Consider the following 24,686-nt stretch of genomic DNA (forward strand, 5'->3'; position numbering starts at 1 on the left):
AAAACTCATTTAACAAACGTCTCGCTTAGCAACAGAAATTTGGGGCTCAGTTGCAGTCATAAATCGAGGACCACCTGTACACCATATTGAATGCCAGTTAGTTTACTTGAGGGGCACCCAATTTAGGAAGGAGGACTGCGACTTTCTTAGCCATTATACAGTACTTCCTTCTCAACCAAAGCAAGGTTAGATTTCCTTTTTTCTTGTAATCTGATCTGCAGACTCAGAGGAAGAAATGCAGAGAAAACGTATATACACCCTTGGCAACTGTCAGAAAGAAAAGCAGAAACCGACTTACTTTAATTGATCTGTAGTTTTCATCGTTGAGTACTGCTTTCACTTTAGAACTCTCCCCTTCTTCTAATATATCCTGAATACATAGGAGAGACATATTTGTGCAGGTTTGTACACATTTCTGTGGTATTTATGTTGCAATCTAATTACTCCTAATAGCCTCTCAGTGCTTAAGCAGTCCTGTTTTTAAAATTCAGGCTGAACTCTTACACTTACTTAGTGTTATTGGTTTTGTTAGGAAAAAAAGCATGCTAGGCATTTTTTAAAAAAAATATGCTGCTGAGCTTTTATTGTTGCACAATAAACTGAAAGTAGAATCTGAACAGCGATTCTAGGCAGCATTTAATTACAGTGTCCCCCCTCCCCTTCCTTAACATCCATCCACAGTGCAGAGAGGGAAATATGTCTGTCGCTAAAAATGATCAGGGGAAGGGGCTGTTTTGCAAATTCTCTTTAATTTTAATGCTTTGGTACAAAAGCGATTCCTGGAGACTCTCAACAAGAATTAACACAATGAAATGATCTTGTTTCAAAAAGATAATGGGAGGGATTTATAATGTTTCTCACTAAGTGGTGGGAGGGATGTTATTGCCTTGAGACAAAGGCTCTCCCTTGTAACAGGAGAGACTAAACTACACGTTTGAGGTATAACATGTTAAATATTTTCTTTCTTATGTCAGAGATCAGGCCTAGATCATAACCCCAGCGTTATGTTTGCATAGGGCAGGGCTTTTCAACCTTTTCACCCATTGTACCACTTTTAGGATATGGCAACATCTGAGTACCACCAGTCACCTAGCAAGGTGTCAAAAACGTGATGACCAAAAAAAAGGAAAAAAGTGAAGAAGTACAGGTAGTCCTTGACTTACTACAGTTCACTTAGTGTCTGTTTCAAGTTACAATGGCACTTAAAAAGGGGCCCCCAAGCCACAGCCGAGCAAGACACCTGCCTGCCTGCCCAGCAGCGCTCTTCCTCCTGTCCGAGGTTTTCATTGTTGTGAGCGTTTCTGTTGAGGTTTGGCAGCAGGGGTGGGAAGGTGTTTGATTTTTATTTCCCCCATCTGCTGGGTGGTTGCAGCAGGTTTTGGTCACTTCACATGACCCTGGGACACTGTGACCGTCAAAAATGTGAATTAGTTGCCAAGCATCGGAATGTAAATCACAAGACCCTGGAGATGCTGCAACATTCCAGCTAATCGGCGCTTCTTCTGGGCTCAGCAGAAGCACCAGGATCAGCACCGACCTCCAGCTGGAGCCTGGCACTGATCCTGGCACTTCCACTGAGCCCTGACAGCCCCAAAGAAGCGTTGATCCTGGTGCTTCCGCTGAGGCCTGACAGCCCTGCAGCTCCAGCCATCTCTCTCTCAGGCATGTGCGGTGCTGCCACTGGTTCAGCTTATTCCCCTCCCCCGCTACCACTTTTCTAGGATGGTCGCATACCACCTGCCAGGTGCCAATGTACCACAGGTGGTACCCGTACCACTGGTTGAAAAGCTCTGGCATAGGGTATATTTTATTGTTCTCTCCACACCCATCCATATAGTTTTGAACAAGATGAATACTTGTAGTCCCTGACTCCTGTCCTCAGTTGGGACCAGATTTACCCTTGTTAAGCAAGGTGGAGCTGCAACTGATTTTATAAGCATGTTTGGGTCATGTTTGTTAAGCCAATTGTTGCAGTTGTTGAATGAATCACATGGTTGTTAAGCAACTCCGGCTTGCCTTATTGACTTTGCTTGTCGGAAGCCAGCTGGGAAGGTCACAAATGACAATCACATGACCCTGGGATGCTGCAACCATTGCAAATTGAGTGCTGTTGTAACTCTGAACAGTTGCTAATGAATGATTGTAAGTCAGGGACTGTCCTCATTGAGAGGAGAAAGATCAACATGGACACAAGGAAGTCACTGATGTGTGTCTCTGAGTGGGAAATGCTTTAAAAAGCACTAGATGACACCCTCACAAAATATACCTCGATTATTTCTTTGACCCGTTCTCCCATCCAGGGCAGACCTTCAACATCATTCACTCGAACTACAGTGAATGGAAGACCCTTCAGCACAGAAGCTGCTCTTCCAAATGCAAGGCAAAACTCTTTATTTTCATTGAATTCATACTTTTCCACCAGGATTTCAAATGCATCCTTGACACGGTGAAGACAGGAAACAGGGAAAAATCAGGAAATTCTTTAGTCCATCCAGAAAGTTTAAAATTTGTAAGCAAATGAGCAAATATCTTTAATTATTAATTATAATACTTATTATTAATAATAACAATTATTAGTTATGATAAATATAAAACACAGCTGCTAAATATTTCGTTCACGGGTATCCTTAATACCATATCCTGTAAAGATTTTTTTTTTAATCCCATTTATATCCCGCCCTTCTCCGAAGACTCAGGGCGGCTTACAATTTAAGCACAAACCACTGTGCTTAGCAATAGCCTTCATTCTATGTATATGCCTGCTTATTAGGGCTTTCGCCCCCCCCCCCAGTGGCATTATTACAAAGTCAGCTAGCTTATTGGGTCCTCATTTTACCTACCTGGGAAGGATGGAAGGCTGAGTCAACCTTGAGCCTGGTGGGACGCGAACCTGCACTAATTGCAGGCAGCTGGTGTTACCTAAGGAGGCATTAGCCCACTGCTCCAACCAAGATGTGTTGTTTTAGCATTCATTATCCAGAGAATGCTGACATATACAACATAGAATATAGAATATAGTTGGAAAGGACCTTTGAGGTCTTCTAGTCCAGCCCCCTTCTTGAGCAGGAGACCCTATACCATTTCTGACAAATGGCTGTCCAATGTCTCCTTGAAAGCCTCCAGTGTTGGGGTGCCCACAACTTCTGAAAACAAGCCATTCCATTGGTTGTTTGTTCTCACGTTAGGAAATCTTTCTGTAGTTCTAGGTTGCTTCTCTCCTGATTAGTTTCCATCCATTGTTTCTTATCTTGCCTTCAGGACTTTGGAAAATAGTTTGACCCCTTCATCTTTGTGGCAGCCTTTCAAATATTGGAACAGAATCTGGATAAATATATAGAATATTTATTGAGACGTAGAATCTGGATAAATTTCCAGAGCCTAAAAAAAGTAAAGTAATTGCTGCCTTGTTGAAGTCTCTGCCCCTAGCCTTTTTTCCCCCAAATATATCTTTTCATGAAAGTGTCTTAGTTCGAAGCAATCAAGGATAATGGTTTAAAGCAGTTTCATATCCCAAAATTGGAAATAAACCTGGCTGAAATTTTTTAAAAAGAATTGATGCAGAATGTCCATGGATGGGTCTGCAAGATGGTGCATGTTACAGTCCAAGCCCCCTTCTTTTGAATATTTATACAGTACAATCATCCGTACCAAAGGGGCAGAGCTTGGACCATGATGCCACAACTGCCATCTTGCAGATTTTATTATCCTGCACTTTGAACACCACAGGCTAGGTACCAATTTCAGAAAGAATTTGGAAGAAGACATTGCCTAAAGACATTTAGGCAAGAAAAACCAAATCCACAGGTATAGTATAGGTCAGGGGTATCAAACTGCTGGCCCACGGGCTGGATGTGTCAAGCCGAAACTGCACCAACCCCATTGCTGGTAATGGAGAAAAAGTCGTGATACATCGCAACACGTCATGTGATATTGTGAGTTTGACACCCCTGGTACCTTGCTCAATAGTATTAACTGTGAGAGGGATCTTGGAATCCTAGTGGACAATCACTTAAATATGAACCAGCAGTGTGCTGCAGCTGCCAAAAAAGCCAACACAGTTCTAGGCTGCATTAACAGGGGGATAGAATCAAGATCAGGTGAAGTGTTAATATCATTTTACAATACCTTGGTAAGGCCACACTTGGAATACTGCATCCAGTTTTGGTCACCACGATGTAAAAAAGATCTTGAGACGCTAGAAAGAGTACAGAGAAAAGCAACAAAGATGTGTAGGGGACTGGAGGCTAAACCATTTCAGGAACGGTTGCTGGAATTGGGTATGTCTAGTTTAATGAAGAGAAGGACATGATAGCAGTGTTCCAATATCTCAGGGGCTGCCACAAAGAAGAGGGAGTCAAGCTATCCTCCAAAGCACCTGAAGGCAGGACAAGAAGCAACGGATGGAAACTAATCAGAGAAGCACTAAGGAGAAACTTCCTGACAGTTAGAACAACTAACCAGTGGAACTACCTGCCTCCAGAAGTGGTGAATGCTCCAACACTGGTAGTTTTTAAGAAGTGACTGGACAGCCATTTGTCTGAAATGGTGTAGGGTTTCCTGCCTGAACAAGGGGCTGGACTAGATGACCTCCAACGTCCCTTCCAACTTTACTATCATCATCATCATTATACATCTCCTCATTAATATAGCTTTTGAACTTTTCAAATGTCACCATTTGTTCTGGATTTGCTGGATGTACTTTTCTTTTTTCCCCTCTGGGAAGATTTTACTAGTAACTCTGATAAATGGATGTGTACTGATTTGCCAAACCCAGAATAAGTGGCTGTATGAAATGGTGCAAAATTATTGCAAAAGTGAATAAATAGGTTTTGTGGTTCATAGCACTGTAGAAAGGGAGATAATATTATCTTTGCAAAAGGCAAAAGGGAAAGGAAAGTGCAGCAAACAGATCAACCACCAGTAGTTTGCAGTGATTTCTCCAAACAGCAGCAGTACTGAAGCAGTAGAAACAATATCATTTCCTGGTCTTATATTGTTAGCTCCTCTAAGCTGCCACAGAACCCAGCAAAAGGAACTGCGTCTCTGCCTCCTCCCTGACTTATTTGATGGAATACACTTCCATCAAATGGAGGTAGTGACAGATTTTATTTTCCTGGGCTCCAAGATCACTGCAGATGGGGACTGCAGCCAAGAAATTAAAAGACGCTTGCTCCTGGGGAGGAAAGCCATGGCAAATCTAGACAGCACACTAAAAAGCAGAGACATCACCCTGTCAACAAAAGTGCGTATAGTCAAGGCTATGGTCTTCCCAGTTGCAATGTATGGCAGTGAAAGCTGGACCATAAGAAAGGCTGAGCGCCAAAGAATTGAAGCCTTTGAACTATGGTGCTGGAGAAGACTCCTGCGAGTTCCTTGGACTGCAAGGCGATCAAACCGGTCAGTCCTAGAGGAGATCAACCCTGACTGCTCTTTAGAAGGCCAGATCCTGAAGCTAAAACTCAAATACTTTGGCCACCTAATGAGAAGGAAGGACTCACGGGAGAAGAGCCTAATGCTGGGAAAGATTGAGGGCAAGAGAAGAAGGGGACGACAGAGACTGAGGTGGCTGGATGGAGTCACTGAAGCAGTAGGCGTGAGCTTAAATGGACTCCAGAAGATGGTAGAGGACAGGAAGGCCTGGAGGAACATTGTCCATTGGGTCGCGATGGGTCGGACACGACTTCGCAGCTAACAACAAAACAACAACAACACTTTTGCCCATCATCTCCAATATATATATATATATATGTTTAAGTATTTGTCAAGGCTTTTTGAATGGACCTTGCTAATTAACTCTTTCATTCCTGTTTTGGCCCGGCTCAGGGCTTATCCACAAGAACTAGTCAACTTATGACAGCTCATTATTTGTGCAAATTATTCAAATTGCTAATAAAGAATTTGGGAGGCTATATATATATATATATATATATATATATATATATATATATATATATATATATATAACTATTCCTGCAATTTTTGTCATCTTTCATAAACTGATAAAAAAAGAATCTAGCTCCATAACTGTGTGTCTATTCCTCTAAAAGTAATTATCTTTCAGTAGCAACAGATTTTTTAAATGCTAATGAAAGTGAATCAAATTGAGGCCCATACAAGAATTTTTAAAAAATAAACTTATTAGTATTTTTAGACAAATACAGCAAATTCAGACTTGATAATAAATAAATAGAAATTCTGAAATCCCTCTCTGTGCTAAAATATTCAGGTTTTAGAAACTTACAACATAGCACATGCTCAAAACATACTTATTCACAAATATACATATATGGAGAACACTTCCTTATAAAGTTGCCAAGTTTTGGACATGACTAAATGGTTAAAACAACCATTTCCCAGCCATATGTATATATTGCTAGTAAAACATTGGTTGGAAAAAAAGTGTGTATACTAGGAACAACATGCAGAAAAACATATATCAACATCATTAACAGCAGGGCTGAACCTAATTGAGAATTATTGAAATGAGAGCTAAAGACAACACTGACAGAATCACAAATACTTCACAGTATCAAAATTGTTTGCTTGTTCACAGTTAAAGAAAGAAAACTCAAAATAAATTCTCTGTACAAGAAGAAACCTAACAGCCATTGTTCGCATTGACAACATAATGTGCTGTCTCAGTCCAATAAACTTGCTATCTTGGCAAATGAAAGTTAGAAGAGATGTAGTTGCTAAGATAACATCTATTTCCTGCCTTATTCTCTTTTAAAAAGCCAGTTTGGGTCACCCAGATAGTATAAGACAAAATTTAGGGACAGGGCTGGCTGGAAAACCTGGAGCGGATCTCCCATTTAGTCTGCGCAGGGAAAGTGGGACCAATTGGAGAAGAAGCTGCAGTCTGTGATTTTTTACAGGCTGGGGTCTGGGCGTCTTTCCTTCTAAAGTTGAAGAGCAGCTGTAGTCTATCCCAACTTGAAAGGCAGGTGGGGAAGGCAGCAGCCAGAGCAGCGGCTTAGCTCTAAGGACACATTTGACTCAGGAACTGGGCGGGCTGGCTGGAAAACCTGGAGCGGATCTCCCATTTGGTCTTTTTTAAAAAAATCCCATTTATATCCTGCCCTTCTCCGAAGACTCAGGGTGGCTTACAATTTAAAGCACAAATCAATGTGCTTAGCAATAGCCTTCATTCTGTGTATATGCCTGTTTATTAGGGCTTTCACCCCCCCCTCCCCCCCAAGCAGCATTATTACAAAGTCAGCTTATTGCCCCCAACAATCTGGGTCCTCATTTTACCTACCTTGGAAGGATGGAAAGCTGAGTCAACCTTGAGCCTGGTGGGATGCGAACCTGCACTAATTGCAGGCAGCTGGTTTTACGTAAGGCTCTGCGCAGGGAAAGCTTTAGAGTGAATTAGGAAAAGTGGAAAAGTGAATTAGGAAAATAGGGAACGGCTGATGGAATTGGGTCTGTCTAGTTTAATGAAGAGAAGGGTAAGGGGTGACATGATAGCAGTGACCTAATATCTCAGGGGCTGCCACAAAGCAGAGGGAGCCAAGCTATTCTCCAAAGCACCTGAAAGCAGGACAAGAAGCAACGGATGGAAACTAGTCAAGGAGAGAAGCAACCTAGAACTAAGGAGAAACTTCCTGTTAGAACAATTAACCAGTGGAACAACCTGCCTCCAGAAGTGGTGAATGCTCCAACACTGGAAGTTTTTAAGAGACTGGACAGCCATTTGTCTGAAATGGTATAGGGTTTCCTGCTTTAGCAGGGGGTTGGACTAGATGACCTCCAAGGTCCCCTCCAACTACTACTACTTCTTCTTCTATTATTATTATTATTATTATTATTATTATTATTATTATTATTATTATTATTATTATTATTGTTTAATCCACTTGCACTGTTTTATGTTTACATGTTTGATGACAAACAGCCTTATGTTTATAAGTGACAGTTTTCCTACTAAGCACCTGCATGTCATAAGCATTTGAATTAAAATTACCATATTAAAATCAAATCTGATGTTTTTTAATTTTTATTTGGTGTGCGTTGAAGAGGGGTAGTCTTATACGGCGAGTATAGCCCAAACCCTATAATTTAACAGGAAATGTAGGGGGTCGTCTTATACGCCCAGTCGTCTTATACGCCGTAAAATACGGTACTTAAAATACTGGACTAAACTGTGCATTATTTGGTTCTACTGGAGGACAAAGGGAGTTAAGTTTTCTTTCTGTATAATGCTCTACTTTCATCATTTCTTGTAAATGGAATGAACGACCACCAAGTATTAAGGTTCTAGGCTATTATTAATGGCAAAATATGAGAAGAACTTTACACTCCGTGGGAAAACGACAGGACAATCCAAAAACGTCTAAGACAAGCAATGACATCTGGCAAATTTAGGTAACATACTAAAAGGATCATGGGTGGAACGCAAGGCTTAAAGTTCTTATTTACAATCAGTGATCAACAAAATTACAAAAACAACATGTAGAACAGTGCTGAATTTTTACATAATCTGTTGCCTCATTTTCATGGCAGCCCCACAAAATTTTGCTATCACAAACAGTAGGTAATAAGATATTTCGAGTCTTAACCTGGAGCTCTCTGCACAGAAGAGAAAAAAAAATATACCTTTTATCTAGTGCTTTATAAAAAGTACCATACAGTATAATAGAACTAGTTGGTTATTCTTGTTGAAGTGTACTATTTACGTTGGTCTTGGAATATGTAACCTGAAGTGCAGAAAGGAGAAAATGATTTCTATCCCTTGGGAAAGCTGAGCTTATTTAGACAATGTTCTGGTTCCCAAGTAAAATCTGTAACCAAATTTCCCTAGTCAATCCCACTGAATTCATTCTGACATTCTCTATCATTTATTCTTTGAAGAAAAACTTGATTAGCCTGCACACGCCCCTCACAGTTAAGGAATTCTGCCAAAAAGCCAATATGACCTTAATATGATCTGCTATATCCAATTTAATACATGGTCATCCATCAAACTTAGCAGAAGTAATAAAACTCTGAAAAAGAATTGATTCTTAAGCTAGTAGCTGATCATATGCCTTCAAGCCATCATTCCAATCTCAAGTCAGATGGACACACAAGGGGCAGTGAAAACAGAGCTTGGAATCAATAAGAGTTTAGTAGCATCTTTTCCAAGTAACCCATTTTGTTAAAAGCCATAAACTCTTATGAACTACAACCTTCTTCATCAGATCTGTAGTGTAAAGTTTTAATTGGGATGAGGTGGAGGACATAGGAGGGAAAGACAATGTGATTATATAGAACCAGCTTACACTGAAACAAATTAAAAGTACTTTATCAATTAATTATTGCAATGTGCTAAAAATCATTGTATTGGTTGAGATCTTCTGAGATAGCTGGAAACCTTTTGATCAACCTTGTCATCATATACCAAATCTTTCCCTCAGTTTTCCTGGTAAAGTTTCCTAACTTCCAAGAAACTTTGAGATCTGTAATGCAGTGTCTTTGGACATTAAAATGCTCTGATGTTACATTGTCCTTGTTTGAGCCCTGATGTCAAACTCATTTCCATTAATTTTTTTGTGCAAAATTTGACCTGTTTGTCCTATATAGAATCCAGAGGGGCCCAGTTACAAGGGTACCAAATTCTATGTAAGTTGACCTCTTTACTTTTTCAAATTTGAAATTTCATTTTTTAAAGCACCTTGTTTGGGTTAGATTAATCTATATCCCATCATTGGGTAGACCCATGGATTAGATCCAGGCAACCTGAAATAATCAACATAAATATGAGTAAGGCCTCTTTCATATTCATTTGGTGGCCAATTCCAAGATGTGTTTGCCCCCCCCTCCCCATCACATCCTTTCCATTTACTCCAAGTGTAGCTTTTCTAACCTTTCAGGGTCATTGGAAATTTTTCTGTCTCTGGGCTTTCCTCTAGTAAGTAAAGAACAAGTTTGGGATTTGGGCACCAGCTGTTGGAAATCAACTTTGGAAACACTAACATCCTTCCGCGGTAAAGGTTAGGCAATAGATGCAGTAGAGAACTCTCTTTTCCTTACCTAAAATGTACCCTTTACTTTGCATGTATCTATATAGAATTCCGTGCACCTTTGGCATCTAGTCATGCCGGCCACATGACCATGGAGATGACCTTGGACAAGTGCTGGCTCTTCAGCTTTGAAACGGAGATGAGCACCGGCCCCTAGAGTCAGAAACAACTAGCACGCATGTGCGGGGGATCCTTTACCTTTACCTTATTACATAGTTAAATGCACTTGGCTAGATATTTGGCAGAAATCTGACTCAAAGGGTACTCAAGAAGACATGAGTGAAATGTGGGATAATTATGAATATAAGAGAAATGGAGAAGAGTAATAAAAAGATGAAAAAGAAATATAGAAAAAGAAATAGAAAGGAAAGGGAAAAAAGTATATTAAAGTAGCCTTCAGTCTTCTGAACAGCAGTTATATTTATATTTTGCTCTCTCTGTAAGGTTACATCAAAGATTCCATAATCTAGCCTTTCTAATCATCAAATCCATAAATCATCACTTCATTTTTTTCTTTTTTTCAGCAAAAGGTCCCTGAGGTGTTACTAATTGCTAATAAATGTACTACTTGATTTTTCTCTATGAGTTATGGTAAAACAAGAAGATATACAGTAGGGTCAACAAAACAAGTGTGGAGTAAGCAAAGGTTGAATACAAAACTGATTGGTAAGAAAGGCATGTATTGGGGGCTTGGTCATATGGAGGGAATGAATGAAAATCAAATTGCAAAACAAATATATGAAGAAAAATGAATGTATTGAGAAGAGGTTGTGGCTGGGTGGAGTTGATGAGATTCTGAAAAAGAGAGGGATAAAAACAAAAGAGTGAATGTGTAAAGTAACATAGGGCTGTGGTGAAAGCAAGGATGGTTTACAATGTCTGAAAATTGTGGTCTGATATAGTGAATGACATCAACGTGGGCAGAAGGATGCAGAGAGCCTCACCTTTTGCTCCTGAAGATGTTACCTGGTGAGGTAATGAAATGTTTGCAAGCAAATAGCCAAGTTCAAACAGCTCTGAAGATCCCACTGTTTAACCCTAAGCTACATGGTTTCTGCTGAAACCATGATGGATATGTCTTTCTGAATGAATAAATAAATAGTACACACTAATTTATTGTTGATGCTATGTGAAAAGCTGGAACTGTAGACATTCGAACTTCTTTCGGTGTGCTAACTTTCTATTATATGCCAACATATTATATCAAGTGAAAATTTAAAAAGCATGCAAGGAACTGATCTCTGTGGGTAACTACAGTATTAGCTGAAATACAATTTATCTCACCAAACCAGACATCAAGCATGATGTGAAAAAGGTTCTCTAAAGGTAGAACAGTAGGGACGCGGTGGCTCAGTGGGTTAGGACGCTGAACTTGTCGATCGGAAGGTCGGCAGTTTGGCGGGTCGAATCCCAAGTGCCGCGTAGCAGAGTGAGCACCTGTTACTCGTCCCAGCTTCTGCCAACCTAGCAGTTCGAAAGCACGTCAAAATGCAAGTAGAAAAATAGGGACCACTACGGTGGGAAGGTAACAGCGTTCCGTGCGCCTTTGGCATCTAGTCATGCCGGCCACAGGACCACGGAGACATCCTCGGAGAAGCGCTGGCTCTTCGGCTATGAAACGGAGATGAGCACCGGCCCCTAGAGTCGGAAACGACTAGCACGCATGTGCGGGGGAACCTTTACCTTTACCTTAAAGGTAGAACATGAGCCTAAATGGACTCCAGAAGATGGTAGAGGACAGGAAGGCCTGGAGGAACGTTGTCCATGGGGTCGCAATGTTCGGACAAGACTTCGCAACTAACAACAACAAAGGTAGAACCTTTGAAAAAGACTAGTGTAAAAAGTACATAAGGTTTCTTAGTACCTTACCAAAGAACACCACAATGCCAGAGGTTCTTTATAAGAAACACCAGTAGCTTCCTTATAGAATAAAAGAGACAGGCAAGAAAAATCATCCATTCCCACTATCTGCATAACCTCTCAAGATAAATTAAATAAAATATAAAACATTTGAAAAAGCAGCATTATAGTTTTAAACTGAGAGGAAAACTAAAGCGCTATGTATGTCTAATCAAATACTGTTGGCAATCAATTGAAAGATGGGCATCAAATCTTTCATTTCAAATAGTGCTTTCATTGCTCAATGCTTTCTCCCACTACCAGGAACTCATTAAGACATTTTAAATAAAAATTAAATCAGCACTCCTTCAACAAAACATTGTTGATGAATGCCTCAATAAATTATGGAGTTGCCTTTTTTCTATAAGGCACATTTTGGCATGTTTTGATTTATTTACTTACAATAAAAAAACTGTCATTATTGCTATCTCCGTTCAACTGGGTATAATTTGAATTGACAGCACAAACAAAAAGAAAAGAAATAAATGCAGTAGTTCAGATTTAACATGTGTTTAATAAAACAAGGGTCTTCTTTTTAGGACTTTTTTTAGGACTATGTAATATAAAGACTTAGGGACGTGGTGGCTCAGTGGGTTAGGATGCTGAGCTTGTCGATCAGAAGATCGGCAGTTTGGCGGGTCGAATCCCGAGTGCCGCATAGCAGAGTGAGCGCCTGTTACTCGTCCCAGCTTCTGCCAACCTAGCAGTTCGAAAGCACGCAAAAATGCAAGTAGAAAAATAGGGACCACTACGGTGGGAAGGTAACAGCATTCCGTGCGCCTTTGGCGTCTAGTCATGCCGGCCACATAACCACGGAGACGTCCTCGGACAAGCGCTGGTTCTTCGGCTTTGAAATGGGAGATGAGCACCGGCCCCTAGAGTCGGAAACGACTAGCACACATGTGCGGGGGAACCTTTACCTTTTTAATATAAAGACTTATGTGCTTGACTGTTGCGCATTACATAGTAAAACAGATATTCTACCACCACCAGTGGTCGAATTCAAATATGTGAACAACTGGTTCTCTGTGTGGATGCCACTTCTGGAAGTCCATTCGGGCCTGGTCAACAAAAAATTAGCTACCAGTTCTGCCAAAGTGGTGTGAACTGGCTGAATCCCACCACTGACCATTATTAAAAGTAATATTGGTCTGAAAACTATTTTCCAATTTTTGAAAGTTTTGTTACCTTCTAGCAGAACATCTCAATGTTTCATTTGTTCTTGTGAGATTTCTCCATTAGTCACATTCTTCATGAATGCTTTCGTTTCACAATTGAAAATGGTTACTGCAAATTGTTCCCACATTATGTTACTTCCTGGACTTGAATTAAAGCTAGGGGAGCTAGAAAGCCTATAGATGGCTGTAAAGGTGGTCTGGGCTTATTTCTTAAGTTTATATCCCAACTTTTCTCAACAAGCAAAAGACAGTTTAAAACAACCTCCTTTCATTTTATCTGTGTTTAGTTGGTCTGAGAGGAGGTGATAGGTCCAACCATCCAATCTGTTTCTATGGCTGAGGATAGACTTGACTCTGGGTAGTTTCAGTCAAAATCTAATACTTCACTTATATACCGCTATAAGTCAAATGGATGCCTATCAATCACCTTTACTTTTTTTTAAAAAAACTATGCTTCACTAATGAAGTTATCACCAAATCTACAAAGAAGAAAAAGTGAACACAATATTTTCATTAAATATTTTATTTTATTGAATGAAAATAATCACCTATAGATATTCAGTAATATAATGGCAACTATAGCTATTATCTGAAAGTTTCCCCAAACCCTCTGAATAAAGTGGAATCTAACAGGGCAGCAGAAAATAGACGAACTATTTTTCATGTATAGATATGTGTATGTGTACTGTATCTGTGTACCAACTGATTTGCAACCAGATATTTTCTCACATACATACAAATACACATATACTTTCCCATAATTCCTTTTCAGAGTATCAAGAAGGAAAAGGAACAACATAAAAGGATAACATTGGGAGGGGAGAACAAGATACAGCAAAGTTGGATGGAGATATAGGTAGTCGTTGACTTATAACCATTCATTTAGTGACGGTTCGAAGTTACAACGGCACTGAAAAAGTGACTTATGACTGTTTTTCACACTTATGACGGTTACAGAATTTTACCTTTTATCATTCCTTTCTTACCTTAGCTTTGTTGGTGGTTTGTGCTTTAAACAATCGTTTCCTTGTGCAGAACAATCAGATTCCAAGAAACAATAGTGTTCCCAGAAATATATTTTTGCTTACTATTTTGTCACACCAAATGGTGAATTTTCTTTCCCTAAAGACTTTCCACAGTACAAAAAATATTGCTTGGAAGATATATACCTTTCAGTATTCAGCTACCTGCAAGAAGTCAAATGTAACTACAAAAAAAGCAAAGTGAAGGCATTTTGCTTTCTGATTTAAAACTATATTAATAATAATTTATTTATCACAGTGACAAAGCCGTTTCTCTTTTTAAAACGTAAACAGGAAAGAAAAAGAATTGCTCTCCTCAGATATAGTGAGACATCAAGTACTCACAATATTCAAATATACACTTTCTTATTATCATGAGTAATGGCCTGGAGGACAATGCAATTCGAAAGCATTTGTAATGAACTTCAGGATGGCACCACCCTTTACTTCAGACTTAACTAGTTTCTCCTCTCAAAATTAAATTGTATTTGTCTGCAATAAAAATGTCTTTCTGAGTTTATGGCAGTTCACAATTAATACTGTCATCCAAACCAATTCCTTGTGGGGAACACGGATGTGGGAGAAAAAATACAATTTTTATTTTACCTCATAAAAATCACACTGCAAATCGGAATTGCACCTTCAGGGGGAGATGGATAGGCAAGGACATTTTGGGAACGTTAATGCAAGAAGTATAGTTTGCTAGTATCAAAAAAGTCAGGGATATTATTAATTTTTTTTTATTGAAAAGTTTTATCATACATTTTATCTTTAACAATCCCCCCTACCCCTCCCCTATTAAAATTGCATGATGAAAGTGAAGAAAAATATTCAGTGGTCTGTGGATACATGATTTATTATGTGACTTGGCCACAAAAATAATGGTTATGCCATTATTTGACAAAAATCCATTTTCTGATTGACAATTTTTGAAGTTTTGATGGCCGAGCTTTGGGCGCTTGGAAAGAAGGACATATTTATGGTTTTTGCAGTGTCCTGTGGTCACATGACCACATTGTATGACAGTTTTGCTGAAAACCAGCATTTGCTCCCAGTTTTCAGCAAAATCACACCCATAATAAACCATTGTTTGCTGAACAACCACTTCAAAAAGATCATAAAATTAGGGTCAGTCACATTTTATGACTATTATGACATACAACCATACTTGTCAAAGATTACTTGTCAAAGGCTACCTGTAAACCAATCTAGGGATGGGGTATCCTTCTTTCCAACCTCTCAAATACCTACCCAGGAAATCCCTATTTTTTCAGTAGGGCAGATTAAGGTCAACAAACAGCTTTGGCAGACCTATAGCCTCCATTCCTCCACAGGTGCACTGATGTTTTAGCTGCCATTTTGGCCAGTAAGCTCATCCTGTTTTGCCTGAGGAAGAAGAGCTGATATTGCTGCAGACACAAAGAACACCGGCTCTCAGTTGGCAGAGGAGTCTTAATTTGAGAAATTTCCAGGCATGTGTCATGCTGAGAAACACAACAGGTCCTGCACACCTGGACAAGCAGGCATTGGATTAACTACCACAGTGTATCCTGAACATGACCCATTTATAAAAGGGAGAAACAGAGTTGGTACAGCTTGAGTGAGACTGGGGCTACAGGCCTAATGAGCACATTAGTATTAGCCAGTTCTTCATTGGGATGGATCCAAAATACATAAACTCTTGTTAGTATTTTAAACTTTTATCATCAAAGTTTCTTGCCCTCGCTTACAAAATGATGTCAGAAAAGAGGACTGCTTCAAAGTAATAGCCAGGTCAGGAAAAAAAAATCATCAAAACTTTGCTTAAACAGAGATTTATTTTAAAAGAAATAAACATCAACAGATGGTTTGATACTGTAAACTCTTGAATCTGTTATGAGAAAACAATTCACATAATATGAATAGGGAACAATGGATAAGAATGTGCCTTCTGTATAAATGACAATTCTAGGCAATTATTTGAAAATGTTTTCTAGGCGTCATTTCTCTCTTTATGTGAAATCTCTGCCTTATTTCTCCCTCTCTCTCTCTCTCTCTCTCTCTCTCTCTCTCTCTCTCTCTCTCTCTCTCTCTCTCTCTCTCTCTCTCTCTCTCTCTCTCTCTCTCTCTCAGTGTGTGTGTGTGTGTGTGTGTGTGTGTGTGTGTGTGTGTGAGAGAGAGAGAGAGAGAGAGAGAGAGAGAGAGAGAGAGATTTAGAAGGACAGATCTATGAACTGTAAACCTCGACTTGCAACCACAACTGGAACTTGAATTTCGGTTGTTAAGCAATGTTGTAAAGTGAGATATGACATGAGCACATCATTTATTGACTGCAATCCTTGTAATCCCCATTTCCATCATTAAGCAGAACAGAATAACATTGGGAGGGATTTTGGAGGTCTTCTAGTCCCACCCCCTCCTCAAGCAGGAAACATTATACCATTTTGGACAAGTGACTGCCCAATCTATTTTTAAAAACCTCCAGTGTTGGAGCACTCACAATTTCTGAAGGCAAGCTGTTCCACTGATTAATTATTCTATCAAGTAATTTCTCCTTATTTCTAGATTGCTTCTCACCTCCATTAGTTTCCATCCATTTCTTCCTGTCCTGCCTCCAGGTTCTTTGGAGAATAGGGTGACCTCCTCTTCTTTGTGGCAGCCCCTAACATATTGGAAAACTGCTATCATCTCACCCCAATCCTTCTTTTCATTAAACTGCAACTGTTCTTTATATGTTTTAGCCTAATCATCTTTATTGTTGTTCTCTGCACTCTTTCTAGAGTCTCAACATCTTTTTTATAGTGTGGTGTCCAAAAGTTTACTGGTTGTTAGCTGAAGAACTATCCCAATCCAAGCCATTCCAGGCTTGGTCTCTCCTAGCCCTGCACCTCAGTAAGATGAGGTAAAGGTAAAGGTAAAGGTTCTCCCGCACATGCGTGCTAGTCCTTTCCGACTCTAGGGGCCGGTGCTCATCTCCGTTTCAAAGCCGAAGAGCCAGCACTTGTCCGAGGACGTCTCCGTGGTCATGTGGCCGGTATGACTAGATGCCAAAGGAGCACAGAATGCTGTTACCTTCCCACCGTAGTGATCCCTATTTTTCTACTTGCATTTTTACGTGCTTTCAAACTGCTAGGTTGGCAGAATCTGGGACGAGTAACAGGCGCTCACTCTGTTACGCGGCACTTGGGATTCGACCCGCCAAACTGCCGACCTTCTGATCGACAAGCTCAGCGTCCTAACCCACTGACCCACCACGTCCCTTAGTAAGATGAGGGACTGCTCCAATTCCACCCACCCACCTATCCTCGCAATCACTGCCCTTTGGCTATCCTGAATCCTGCCTTGTGGGACAACAAACACAGTGGTGGGATTCAGCCAGTTTGCACCAGTTCGGCAGAACCGGTAGCTAATTTTTTGTTGCCCAGGCCCAGAATGGTCTTCCAGAAGCGGCATCCACACAGAGGACTGGTTGTTAACATATTTGAATCCCATCACTGAACAAACAGTCCCAGAATCTCACAGCTCTGTGACAGTTTACCATACCCCAGGAAACTATAGTTGCCCTAGCCCAGTCCCAGTCACCACAGCACTCCAGGACCCCTGGAGTTGACCTTCGCTTTCGTGTTCTTGCTGTTGACAAAGTGTTTCCGGCCTGGCTGTGGGCTGTGCTGGGACTGTCTTTGTGCTGCGAAAAAGTAAACGTAGCATACAAAACACCCCTATGCAAAGAGCTGTGGGCATGGTTTTATTTTTATATTTCGTACCATGAAGACAGCTCGATCCCCACCCAGTCTCAGCACCAAGCTGCCTCTCAGGATGAAGCCCAAGGAAAGCAAGAAAATGAACCCAGCCAAATAATACTCTTTCCCCAAATATTGTCCAAACAGAAATAGCTGCTTTTAGAGTGTGTGAAGCATCTAAGAAAAAGGCCTTTGTCAGTTTGCCGTTCAATAGCATTTCTCACAATGCACAGACTTCAGGCCAAGCATAATGGGATTCTTTTCTAGAAATATCGCATTTGTGCACACTTAGGACATTAGAGTACCTCCAGCAATCACAGTTCTGAATACAGGTGCAAATGAAAGGCCCTGGATTGCAAAATACTTATCTAAAAGGCCTTGCTTGCTATTAAATATAAATTCAAACGATGTCTGAAAAATGTATGTTGATTATAATTCAGGCTGAAAATTAAATGGAAGTTTTCTCCTCTGGAAGTAAATATTGAAAACTTTGAGCCATTATCTGAGACTGGCTGCCAGGTTAACAAAGCACCTGTTGAATAGTTTTGTTGACGGTATGGAAAATGCCATATTTAATTGCCTTTATAAAACAGCTCCTCTTCTATACAAGAGTTCAGAAATGGCATTGTAAAATCCCAGAGGCCCCCTCGAAATTGAAAGAGGTGGGAGGAGGGGGGAATCCTGTATGTATCAAAGATTTCACAGCCAGCACAGGCTGAAGCTTTAACATCAAAAGCTAAAAATAGAAATAGAGGGGGGGGGGAAATATCATCAAGTTACAAAAGGAAAAAAAACCAATATATTTATATCTTAAAATAAAGTGGTTCTAACAAGATGCTATCACTGACACATAATTCAAGATGCTTTGGACCTAATTTGCCGCTTACATGGAACTCAGCCAGAGACAATGCAGCATTTAATGGTTGAATGCCCACAGCTTGTATAAGTAAATTGCACAGATGCCTCATTGAAGCTCCATATTTGCACAGAAAATAATATTTTGGGACATATTTTTCTAAACATATGAATTATAGTCACAGTGCAATAAAAACAGCAGGATTTAAGATTATAAAACTGTTGGTACGTTGAATATCTTTTGGGGTAAGTATAAGTCCCCATTTTCCTATACCACATTTCATTAGTAGTCCCAACCCAATTTGCTGGTCATCTGAGGCCACCTACTCAGCAAATCTTGCTTGTTTTATAACAATTTAGATTTCCCTTAAAGAAATGCGGAAGTTGTCCATTATCTTCAAAAGCTCTCTAGCCTCTCCAGAGACATCTAGTCCACAAAATTCCTGGAGATTGAAAATAAGCTTATAGCTCAGAACATCTTTCTCCAATCTGCTGTGCCCCAGATGTGTGGAATATCCAGCACGTTTTTGCCATGTTATTTTGAGCATTTGTGGAACTGCAGTCCCAATACATCTGGACAACATTCAGTTAAGGAAAGCTAATATAGATAAAATTTGTTTTTCAGATGCTACTATGCATGTAAAATGAATGTGTGTTCATCAAAGCAGCCCACTCTGCTCTTTGACTTATGTATGTTTGGAAAAAGTCTCAGGATGCTCAATTTTTATTGTTACTGTGCCACAGGTGTTTTTCCAAAAGGCAACTAGATTTTATTTTCCTTGAAGGTGTTTCACTTTTCATCCAAAAAGGTTCTTCAGTTCTAACCAGACTATTCAGGGCTAACCAGACTATTCCATCTCTAACGATGGGGGGGTGAGGTGTTACCCCCCGTTGATAGGGCTCGCAACTTGGGTGTCCTCCTGGATTCACGACTCAATTTTGAAGACCATATAGGAGCCGTGACCAGGGGGGCTTTTGCCCAGGTTTGCCTGGTGCGCCAGTTGCGACCCTATCTGGACCAAGATGCCCTACGCACAGTCACTCACGCGCTCGTGACCTCCCGTTTAGACTACTGCAATGCTCTCTACATGGGGCTGCCCTTGAGGACCACTCAGAGGCTTCAGCTGGTGCAGAATGCGGCCGCGCGAGTTGTGATGGGGGTCTCCCGATACTCCATGTAACACCTCTACTCCGCGAGCGGCATTGGCTCCCGGTTGCCCTCCGGGTGAGATTCAAGGTGCTGGTGATGACCTATAAAGCCCTACATGGCCTGGGTCCGGGATATCTGAGGGAACACCTGCTGCCGGCATCAAGCTCCCTTCGTCCAGTGCGCTCCCACAGGGAGGGTCTTCTCAGGGTTCCGCCGGTAAGAGATTGCTGGCGGACGACACCCAGGGATAGGGCCTTCTCAGTGGGGGCGCCTGCCCTTTGGAACCAGCTGCCAGTGGAGATGAGGACTGCCCCCGACCTCCGTTCATTCCGCCGGGACCTGAAGACCTGGCTCTTCGAGCTCTCTGGCCCAGGCTGAGAATTTTAATTTTAATTTTAATTTTAACTGGGGTTTTATTTGTTCAGGGACGGATATAATTTTTTAAAATTGTTTTTAACTTTTGTATTTTTGTTTTTAATCACCCTGTAAACCGCCCTGAGTCCTTCGGGAAAGGGCAGTATATAAATGTAATATAAATGTAATAAAATAAATAAATAAATAAATAAATAAATAAATAAATAAATAAATAGTTCTGACTGAATCGTGGTGGATAGAAGGATTTATATTCCTTGCAGTCATCTGGTTGTTAGCACTCATTCAATCAATGAGCAGATGACTGCAAGGAACACAAATCCTGCCATGCTCCAACATTCAGTCAGAACCGAAGAGGCTTCTTGGATGAAAAGCAAAAAGTGTTCAATGAAAAACAAAGTCCACTTGTCTTTTGAAAAAGCATCTTTGGTATAACCATGACCTGGATGACTGAGAATCTCCATAGACATTCTGCTGTTGCTATTGTGATGCAGGGATTATTCCCAACACCACAAATTTCCTATTTTTTTTTCCTGAGGTAAAATGTCTCAGTTAACATACCCTGCTTTCCCACACTGACTTGAACACTTTTTTTCAATAGCTGTAGTTTCTCCTGTATAAGCGTCTATTTAGCACATTATAACTTATCAGTGGCCTTGAACTTAAATCTGTAGAATGCATTCTGCCTTACTTTGCCAAAATTCTTGTTGGGTGCCAGGTAGGAGTTAAGGGCTTTTCTGTGGGAAATCACTGGTTTGGTTGGTTTTTGGAGTTATTTTTCATTGCACAACTTAAGAACTGCACAGACCTAAAAAGCCATGAAATCTTTAGTACGGTTATACAGTAGAGGTAGTTTGCAAAAATCCAAATTAATCAGATATAGCATAATCTCCTGTGTCTCTCAGAACAGCATTGCTACACTATGGTTTGGGACATGTTTTCAATCAAATAACACAACTGATAAGACACAACCCCTGTCAAACTCCCTCCCTGACTAGAAACATGGTAGATGGATGGATGGATGGATGGATGGATGGATGGATGGATGGATAGATATAGATAGATAGATAGATAGATAGATAGATAGATAGATAGATAGATAGATAGATGATAGATAGATAGATAGATAGATAGATAGATAGATAGATAGATAGATAGATAGATAGATAGATAGATGCATAAGGTGTACATTTCTTACAATGACCACACTAAATAGCAGTACAGTAAAATGAATCCGGTGTAGCTTCCATCCATTTTGGATATACTACCTCTTATTCTTGTGTTTCATTGTTCCTCATATCCAAAAACAAGCAATACAATACTAAAATACACATATGCACATATAAACATACCCACTGTAAAGAATGTTGACTGAAATTATCTGATCTCAGCAGTGTGGGATCCTTCATAAAAAAGGATTCTAAAAGAAATAATTGAAAGACTAGAGATTTATTACACATAGTTTGGGAGTCAAAAGCAAAATCTAAGCCAGGGGTGTCAAACTGCCAGCCCGCAAGCCAGATGCATCATGGCAAAAGCGCGGCCACCCCATTGCCAGCAATGGGGAAAAAAGTCACGATACGTCGTGACACATCACATGACTTTGCCAGCTTGACACCCCTGATCTAAGCGAATGCAGTGACCCTCAATTTATTTGGGAGACCTAATTTAGTCTTGAGATGATCATATAATTAAAGCTCTTTGTGAATACTTTATACAAATAAAGAGCTCTTAAATCATAACATGTTGCCAAAATTCAGTATTATGGAGAAATCAGTGCAACAGTTTACTCTCTATGTGTTTGCTGAGAAGACAGTCCCCTTGACTATACAGATAGTTCTGGACTTAACAATCAGACTCTTAGCAACTGTTCACGTTCTGACAAACCTCCCCAAAAAGCTATTTACAACTCAGATTCAAGGTTCTGATGTCCAGGATCCCCTCAGGGCCACATGACTGCATTTGGGACATTCTGTAACCAGCCCACATTTATGACCACTTGCAGTATCCCATAGTGACATGACCCCAATTTATGATTTTTCCCCAAAAAACCAGAAGTGGCTTTCAGTTTTCAGCAAAAAAACACCACCCCATAATGAACAATCGGTTCACCTACCAACTGTGATGTTCACTTAACAACCATGGGGTTTGCTTTATGACCCGCCACATTCACTTAATGGCTGCTGCATATAAAGTCACAAAATGGGGGCCAGTCATGTGGTGACCCACTTTATGACCATCACAACTTACAATTGAAATTGCAAGCTCATTTACGGTCATAACCTGAGGACTACATGTATCCCTAGAAAGGTAGGTGACAGAAATTTCCAAAACATAAGGAGTAATTGCCCTAAGTAACATCCTGTTATTAATGGCAGGCCTTTGACGGGCAAAGCCTGTTGTCTTGAATCCATCAAATGGACTTAAGGGAAAGAGAGAGAAAAATACCTGTTCACCCAGAGGAAAGATTCTTGATTATTGGCTCCTCTGAGCCTCTCCTAAAAGCTGTGAAGAGCACCAGCAGAGCCAACGAAGGCCGTCATCTGCAAATGCCAAGATTCACAAATTCTACAGCTACTGATCACTAGCTAAGTACAACTCGGCTGTATTTACACATCTTTCCCCTTGCGACTCAGCACTGTGAGAATAAGTGCAGAGAGGAACAATAAAACTCAGCAAAAACGAATGAGCTCACATCAGAATAGGTGTCACCTGATTGCTCTATTGTCCATCCAAAGTACATTGTTTACTGGTGGGTAAATGGACATAATAAAGAATGTTTATCTATCTGAAGTCTCATTATAATCTTTCCCCATTTGGCTAGTTCAGCACATCCTGAAGAATTCATGGCCTCTTCCTTCCTTCCATTTAATGTGTCAAAATCAACTGATCTGGGAACTGTATCTGTGTCAGCTTTGGCAAGGGAATAGCATTCTGAAATGCATCTGGAGACAGATGTCTAGTTTAAGGATGCAGAATTTTAACAGGAATGCTAAGGAAATCAGGAAATTTGTCTTAGGTCAGTTTTCTAACAGTAATTTGCAATAATTCAGGCTTTAGCACAAGAGTCCTTTCAGACTGAAGTGGTTTATAAGTCTCGTTCATTTATGTTACGTTATGTTATGTTTATGTTATTTTTTAAATCAAATTTAAAGGTCGCCCATCTCATTCTTCAAGTGACTAAATACATAAATAACATAGCAGTAATAAGGACAAGTTCTAAAACAATTCAACGAAAGTGAAGCCCCTTCAACCAGTAGTAGAAAAATGGCTTTAAGCTGATCAGCTTCATTACACTTCATTAAGCTTTCCCAGTCTAATATAGTCGCATAATAACATTTCTATAATAAAAACACTTCAGTTTAAGGTAACTTTAAAGAAATACAGGTAGGCTTTGACGTACGACCACAATTGAGCCCAACACTTCTGTTGCTACTTGAAGCAGTTGTTAATTGAATTTTACCCCATTTTACAACCTTTCTTACCACAGTTGTTAAGTTAGTAGCACAGTTGTTAAGTGAATCTTGCTTCCCCATTGATTTTCCTTGCCAGAGAGTCGCAAAAGGTGACTCTGGGACACTGCAACGGTCATAAATATGAGTTAGTTGCCAAGCATCTGAATTTTGGTCACATGACCATGGGGGGGGTGATGCCGCAAGGATCACAAGTGAGGAAAACGGTCATAAGTCACTTGTTTTCACTACTGTTGTAACTTTGAACAGTCACTAAACAAACTGTTGTAAGTTGAGGACTACTGTATATCCGGTTTCCACACGTCAGTCAAAAACATAAGAAATTGCAGTATAAAAGCACCATCTTATAGTAGTCCACAGCAGGGACGCGGTGGCTCAGTGGGTTAGGACGCTGAGCTTGTCGATCAGATGGTCGGCAGTTTGGCGGGTCAAATCCCGAGTGCCGCGTAACAGAGTGAGCGCCTGTTACTTGTCCCAGCTTCTGCCAACCTAGCAGTTTGAAAGCACATAAAAATGCAAGTAGAAAAATAGGGACCACTCCGGTGGGAAGGTAACAGCGTTCCATGCGCCTTTGGCGTCTAGTCATGCCGGCCACATGACCACGGAGACGTCCTTGGACAAGTGCTGGCTCTTCGGCTTTGAAACGGAGATGAGCACCGGCCCCTAGAGTCGGAAACGACTAGCACACATGTGCGGGGGAACCTTTACCTTTACCTTATAGTCCACAGCACATAATCTGGGAAGACTTGGTTCAGACTTGAAATTTGTTTTGGATCCTGACAGACTTCCAACTGACTGAGCCTATCCAGCCTCTGAACAGAGCAAAACATTATGCTGACGAACTTGTGCAAACCACAGTGCCTTCTGTAGCTTCATTTGCTATAAGAACTGTGCAAGCAGACATTCAGTAATAATGACAACACGTATTTACCAGTGCTAGGATTCACACAAATCTACATTGCTATTCTAACATATCATCTTACACACAACACTAGTTGCTGTTTCACTTTTTTT

General features: G+C 40.4%; 1 protein-coding gene across 1 annotated transcript in view; it reads right to left on the reverse strand.

Annotated features, from left to right (window-relative positions):
• Positions 1–24,686, reverse strand: part of DNTT (DNA nucleotidylexotransferase) — a gene marked incomplete at both ends in the record, with an annotated part of 218,238 nt that overhangs the window by 158,914 nt on the left and 34,638 nt on the right. Inside the window, 2 exons of the mRNA XM_083364897.1 lie at positions 299–370; positions 2,267–2,437. Of these exons, the coding sequence (XP_083221023.1) occupies positions 299–370; positions 2,267–2,437 (243 nt within the window). The remainder of the gene's footprint in view (positions 1–298; positions 371–2,266; positions 2,438–24,686) is intronic.

The sequence above is a fragment of the Vipera ursinii genome (genome assembly GCF_947247035.1).
Source record: "Vipera ursinii genome assembly, chromosome: 5".
NCBI classification, from domain to species: Eukaryota; Metazoa; Chordata; class Lepidosauria; order Squamata; family Viperidae; genus Vipera; species Vipera ursinii.